The 7,476-nt window shown below is 42.4% G+C and overlaps 1 protein-coding gene across 1 annotated transcript in view; it reads right to left on the bottom strand.

Annotated features, from left to right (window-relative positions):
* Nucleotides 1–1,873: 1,873 nt before the first annotated feature.
* Nucleotides 1,874–7,476, bottom strand: part of REPS2 (RALBP1 associated Eps domain containing 2) — a 93,214-nt gene continuing 87,611 nt past the window's right edge. The window contains exon 18 of the mRNA XM_079313394.1: nucleotides 1,874–6,967. Within this exon, the coding sequence (XP_079169520.1) occupies nucleotides 6,899–6,967 (69 nt within the window). The 3' untranslated portion in view covers nucleotides 1,874–6,898. The remainder of the gene's footprint in view (nucleotides 6,968–7,476) is intronic.

The raw sequence follows: 7,476 nt of genomic DNA, 5'->3' as shown, positions 1-7,476 counted from the left end.
TCTGGACTAACTACCCCACTCTTTTATCACTCCCATCCTCATTGGGCAGGCAAGGCTGTCTCCACTTCTCAGCAATCAGTACAGCTGTAATTAATTGGAAAAGATTGCCTCCTGCAATCTATCCCTAAAAACTATCCCTACAACCTATCTTCCCACATGCTCCTGCTCATCTCTGGAGGGCAGTAAGGTCCTGGTGGAGGGCCTGTGGCAGTGAGGCATTACCTGCACACCTGCCAGTGTTATACCCATGTTTTATTGAAAACCACAGCACACTGATGAGCTCCCTACATGAACCAGGGATGGCATGTAAAAAGATTAACATTTCTTTTGGGATCAGCCTAGGCTAAGGAAGCAATCTCCCCCTCTCCTCCCATCCTCTCTCCCTCCCACAAAAACCAGACTAGATGCAATATATAGACTTAGTCTTGTCTAGCCCATCACATTTCTGATGCATAAAGCATCCTCAAAATGTCCTCAGATAAGATATTTTTCCTGCCTCGTGCAATTTAAGTTAACAATCAATAAACATAAACCAATCCAGGATTTAACTGGAGATACTGATTCAGCATGTAGTAGGGGGCCTACTGGGCTAACACATCTGGAACACAACTAATGCCAGTGCTTCCAGATGTGTGCCCAAAGGGTGGGTACTGAGGCAGTATTGAGGACATGAGAGCCTGCTGCAAGTGGAGCTCACATCCCCAAAGTCTCCTGCTCCAAGCTGCATTTGAGGGCACTGTAAAACAGGACGAGCAAGGAGACCTTGAGGTGAAGGAGTTCTGATTTAGCTATGGGCTACAGACACCTAGGGATTTCATTTCTAAGTTAATGTTCCTTTATTCTGCTTTACTACAAAATCCATGTAAACATCCCACTGAAGCAGGCACTCTTGTAAAGCACTACCTTAAAAAAGAGAGAAAAAAAAGAGGCCTTTGAAGCATCTCCTACTTTTTTTGTTTCCCATTTCAACTAAGAACTTTTCTCTGGAGCAGGAAGATGCATTTTTAATTTTTAAGAAAGATTATTGCAACCATGAATTTAAATATGGAGAGCCAATCTAGATTTGCATGAAGGCACCCCAGAGTACCATCTAATTGTAAAAACTAAGAATGGAGGAGCCATCTAAATCCATCCCACTGCTGATGGAGAATAGCTCCCCACAGGATATTTACAAGTTTTTAAAGCCTTGGCCTTGTGCCTCACGTGCACCAGAGACATACTTTTAGGCCAATAAAACATCCCTTGTCATGGCTTAATGCTGGAAGAATTAATTTATCACTCATTATTTCCTCTTTTAAAGCTCTGCTCTTTGGATAGCTGTGACATAATTCTTAAAAATCACACTAGTTAAAGTGCAGAATATGCTGTCCCCTCTGGCTCCCTGCCCACAAAGGCCAGATATTCCAAAGGTTTCCTTTTCCCAGCTTAATTTCAGCTCTTGCAGCTGACAAGGGGCCAAACCCACTGATCACAGGAATGCTGGGTGGAACACCTGGAGTCCCCTCTCAGGTCCTGCCTGGCCACCCTCCCACTAAGGGTCTGTTGGAGGCTGGGAATGGTTTTTCCTTCACAGTGGTGAAAGACTGTCCCTCTTTGTGCTAAATCAGGGAGTTAAGTCTGAATTCTACCAAAGCAAGGCCTGACAAAGCAAAGATGAAGTTTTGACTTAACTGGAGCCTAAAGAAATGTGATTTCACTTCAAATAAGTCTCTCCCTGTCTCTATCGTGTACACACAATCCCAATGTAAGTGATTTCATCTTCCAAAGCTGAAGGTCAACCATTTCAACATAGTATTTTTTCCACAGGGTGTCACAGTGTCTCCTGGCAGATTTGTACCATCAACATCCTAAATAAACCACAAAAGCAAGGCAATTTGAACTCATTGGAAGCTTTTATTTTAATGTAGCACCCAGCTTCATATCACATACATTTTCCAAAATTAGATGGGCATAGTATAGAACACTATACATTTTGCAGCTTACCACGGGGACAGTCTGCAGCTGTGAAAACAAATTACTTATATCTGGCTATCTAATTTATAAGTTAAAATTCAAATATATAATAGCCTTGGGGTATTTTTTTAGATTAACAACCATAATGCTTGCAATACAACTTTTTATATCAAAAATCAGTAACAGAGTAAAACATAATGCATATGTTCATAGCACATATCAAGACAGCTGAAAAAAGCTTCAAAATACATAATCTCTTTTCAAAGATACTAAATCACTAAGATTTACTTTTCCTGAAAAAAATATTTTACTCTTTAGTCAATATGTGGCTTCATGAACCCATGTATTTTCTTGTCAAGGACTGTGTGTGCTGAAGACTGAAAGACTGATGGTACTGGAAAATGGACATCCCTCATTTCCCAGCTAGCAACTTTTACAGGGTTCCTCCTGATTTAGAAGCTTAGCTGGGAGGAAAGCAACCTATGCATCACCAACAGGCAATCTTCACATTATGCCCATCCTAAATGCTTCCTGGGAAGGTTTCCAAATCCCAGCCATACCTCTGTGGTCATTTTACCAGGCACAGCCTCATCACCCTATGCTGGCTAGCCTTGGCAGTGCTGTAGAATCAGACACTGGTTTGGACTGGAAGGGACCATGAAGATCATCTGGTTCCAAGCCCCTGCTGTGCACAGGGACAACTTTCTCTATTCAGGTTGCTCAAAGCCCCATCCACCCTGGCCCTGAGCACTTCAAGGGATAGGGCAGCCACAATTTCTCTGGCAACCTCTAACAGTGTCTCACCACCTTCAGAGTAAAGAGTTTCTTCCTTATATCTAACCCAAACCTGCTTTCTTTCAGTTTGAAGCCATTTCCCATTGTCCTATCACTACGTGCTCTTATGAAAAGTCCCTCTCCAGCTCTCCCTCTAGGTACTGAGAGGTGCTCTAAGATCTCCCCAGGGCCTTTCCTTCCCCAGGCTGAACAACCTGAACTCAGCCTGTCTTCACAGGAGAGGGGCTCCAGCCCTCTGATCATCTGTCAAGCTGGGACTGTCTGGATGATAGCCAAACAAATTCCTCCTCCTGACGTGGATATGGAATTTCCAGCAGGAAAACTACTGCCATGCAGTCTGAAGATAATATTTTGACTTTAACAGTATATCCAGCAATTTACCAGTAACCAGGCTGCCTTGACCAAACACACTTTTGTTACATAATTAAAAGTCTCTGAAAGAGCAAACTGAGAACTTTCTGGAAAGAGCTGGTAATGTTTCCACTGCATCCTAGTATAATATTAATAACTAGGACAAGGACATTGATCCTTAAGGATTAATGTGTGTTCACAGGTAGTTTGTTTAATAAAGGAATGACTCAGAAATTGAAACTGTTTGCCTTACTTAATTACCAGGTCATTATTTATTTTGAAAGGCTCAAATAAAAATGGCTTATCTACAAAGGCAATCAGTCACTACACTTAGCTGGGCATTTTTCTTTTTTCACCACGGAATTACCACAGATTGAAACAAATATAGGTATCAGGTGATATGAATGATAACAGACCCATAAAGAAATGTATGAACAGAAGGAAGACATGTGAGTGCACACTTACACTCACACTGAGGAAGATCTTTATCTGCTCTGCCTAGCCCTGTTCTGCAGACAAAAACATTTATTTGCCCACTGGAGACTTGAAAAAGGGCACCAGGCTCATGGTCAGCACATCCTCTCAGATGCAAGGACGTGTGCTCCTGCTCCATTTATTCCTCTCTTGCTGGCCATGATGTGCTCCTCCCAAGTGCCCACAGAAAGCACAAACTGAGGACAGTGAGAGCTCATGCATGGGAATGTGATCCCAGTCCATCAGGCAGCCAGCTGGGGCAGACAGACCTCACTTGCTGTTCTGGGTCAGGGATGTCAGGGGCTTCAAGCTGATCTGTAGCTCAAGGACCCTGAACATTAGGCCAGTGAGGTCTCCCTTTCTGACCAAATGGTTTTTGGAGGTAGAAGCATCTCCCCTCCAAAGTTTGAGAAAGTAAAGGTTTCTGCAAGAAATTATGATTTTGCTCCAGCCACATTCTTCTAAAGAAGAGGTAACTTTGAAGAAAATCTGTAATACTGGATTTAGATGTAAATTTGGACTAGCCAGGGCCTGTTAACAGCAGCCATGACCATGTCTGCAGGGAGCAACTGCCAGAAGCACTGTCATAGCTTCATGGTGCCTTCTCCTCTCCTCAAAATGCTAACAGCTTCCCAGGAACAGACACATTTTTTTCATTTTGTGTGGGCTATCATAAATGCTTAACCATTGAGACATACAGAAGAGTAACCTTCTGCATCATATGTATAACACATTAACTCCTCTCCCTGCATATTTCACTTTACTAATGTGTGAAGTAGTGTATCATCATCATGGCTGACATCTCACCAAAAAAAAATACAAATCAGCTCACATTCTAGTAATTGAAGCTGAGTGGGGTATTTGATTGCAACGTTGAAAATTGAGGGATTGTTAAATACTTTTATTTATTAATCCAGTGGTAAAGTAATAGTCAAGCCAGTATTTCATCGTTGGCTAAGCAAGTATCATAACTTCCAGTGAATGAAAACAACTCCTGGATTTTAGAAGGGAGACATTTGAAAAAGACAGTATAATGCAGATTCTTCCACTCTTCCCTTGAACAGTGTCTATTCCATGAACAACTCAGGTGAAATAATTGGAAGATTATTTCAAACAAAGCTCCTATCAAACATGAAAAAGTCCTCCACTGCCTTAAAAATGCAATGTGCACACTTCTTTGTAATAATTTAAAAGCTTTCCTTTAAAAATCACCCATTAAAAACAAGTGTGCCATACTATTATTTCCTAGTAAGGTCTTATTAACCAAATGACAATGTATGAACTAAAAAGCAAACAGAGCAAGCACTTAACCTCATTAAATCTCAGGAATGACTCAGTAGTATTATGAACAAATGAAATAAATGATGATAAATTCTCAGCAATACCACCATTAGCAAGAGGGCAGTGGCTCTTTTGCAGATTCCCAGAAAAGCTGCATTCCTCACATTTTGTCACTGACCAGGAATGACCATCTGACCCCAGCTATGCAACAGCCACATGAGAGAAGTCCCAAATCCAGAAGAATTGTTGCTTGTTGACACAGTGGTCTTTAGTTGAATCAAAACTAGTGCCTTGCAAAAACAGACTTTCAGCACTCTGCCAATGCTTATTTTCACCCACAGACTTCTGGATTCATGTCCCCCCTCCACGTTCCTTTCAGCAAGAGTAGACTGTTTCCTTTAAACACTTTAAACACTCCCAGTGTTGCCTTGCTTATCTCTCAACAACACTGTTTGCTGCTCTAGTGCCCTCTGATATCCCATGGCAGCCGTTCCATGACACACCCCAAGGAGAGGTTACCCAGCTGCTTCCAACCCTTCTCCTTCCTCTCAGCCCCAGGGCAATCCTACAGCTACAGGCAGCAAGCACCACACCCAGAGGGGTGACAGAATTGCTGCACCGTTTCTGCAGGGTGACCACATACACTTAAATCAGGTCAGTGAGACACATGCAGGGTCATGTTCAAGGTAGACAAGAGATAGGTGACATCCCCTTGCAGTAAAGCACACCATACCCATGGTGGGGCAGGGTTGATGTTATCATGTCTGAAGTCACCCAATCCAAGAATATTTTCCCAAGAAATACAGCAACATTCATTAGCCTGCTTCCACTGTAAGAACTGAGACCAAAGCCACCAACTACTGCACCCAGGAAAATTCCCTAATGGATTCAGCTGGCCCTGGACCAAATGCAGGTTAAAGATTAATCTTTGTTTCTTAGCTTGGAAAACAGATGGGCATTAGCAGCTTTCTCCTATCAGTAGCATCTCCACTGATGTGCAAAGGAATCTTAACAAAAGCCTGCTGTAAAAGGCAATTACTTCCATCTCACATTTTATAGCCTCATACATAGCACTTCTTCTATCTCCCCTTTTCTGGAAGCACAGCTCTTGTACACATCCTTAAATCAGCAGCTATTAAGACAACAAAGCAGACTAATACAAATGTACATAGAATAGCTTTTATCAAAATGCCCTGAATGCATTTTTAACCTTTTGTTAGAAATACACTGTTGGTTAAAGAAAAAAAGAAAAGAAAAACAGCTATACACCAGCCATCTCAAACATGCTAAAAGAATGCAGAGATACTGGTAGTTGCAAGCAAGTGCTCAAATACTGGTGATTAGAAACAGCTGTAGCTCAAAAAGATTTTTTTTCCTAATTTCCAAAATAATTATATTTTAGTATTTTTTTTACTGTTCTCTTATATGACTTGAACTAATAAAATACAAGTTCTCTAACATTAAAATACATCCGTGATTGCATAATAAACTGTACTAAGAAAATAATTATTTGACATGTGATTGAGGATAAAGATTCTGTACATCTTGCAAGTTCTATTCCTATGGTATGTTAAATCCACAGGTACTCTACAATGATACAATCCTACAGGAATCAGTAACATCCAGAAGCACATCTCGGAGGATGAGTTTTTAATTTAAGCAAGAATTTGGGAATGCTGTACCTCTTCATGATCAGGGCAGGAGGTGCTGCCAAAATGCATATAAATCAGGAATTCTTTACATAAATAAAATACTCTCAGGTTATTCATTTCAGTGATAAACTGAACTTTCACATTTAAACTGTATTTACACATTAGGCTGGGAAGGGGAAGGAAAGAAGGCAAAGCATCCCCCCCTCAGAAATATTCCATAGTCAGGTATTTGTTTTCTGTACCTTCCTCACCTGCAAAGGCAAAATGTGCATAATGGGGTGAAGAGAGAGGCAGCAAGGCCAGTCTTCCCCCTGCCTTGGCAGAGCCCCTGCTCAGCTGCACAGAACTGTCCCTGCAGGGCTGTGGACACTGCCCTGCCCTGCTCGTGGGGGTCACAGGACGGTGACAGGACGGAGCTGCTCCAGCTGCGTTTCCAAGGCAATGCGCTCCTTGTGAACCTCCTGCAGGACGAGAGCCGAGTCAGAATTTGGGATGCTGGCATGCACCATCCTGCTCCAGGAAAGGGCAGGCTCTCCAGGCAGGCTCTCATCAGCTCCATGGAAGGGCTCCCTGCCAGTGTGGGAGCTGGGCTGGACTGCAGCTCCTCCAGGGTCTGCTTCCCCATTTGGGCAGGCTCAGAGCCCCAGAGTGAGAGTGCACTTGTCCCCCCCAAGTCCCAGTGCCTGAGGAGTGCCCATCAAGTCTTCTGGTCTCCATAAAAACAGCAGAGCTCTGCTCTATCAGAAAGCTTCCAGACTGCAATAGAACTTGAAGGACAAGTTCAGTTTTCTTCTCTTTTGTGAACTTTTTTGTGACAAACTTTTCTGTCTTTTCTGCTGCAAAACACAGGTAACAACACTGGCCTGCTGAAGATGGAAGCAAGAAAGACCTGACCCAAGGAACAATGGCAATGTGCTCTCATTAAAAGCTTTCATCTCTGTGTTTATTTCAATTACTGTCCTACATTTTG

Source organism: Erithacus rubecula, assembly GCF_903797595.1.
Source record: "Erithacus rubecula genome assembly, chromosome: 1".
Lineage (NCBI taxonomy): Eukaryota > Metazoa > Chordata > Aves > Passeriformes > Muscicapidae > Erithacus > Erithacus rubecula.
The sequence above is the reverse complement of the archived record's forward strand: the minus strand, read 5'-3'. Positions and strand labels throughout refer to the sequence as shown.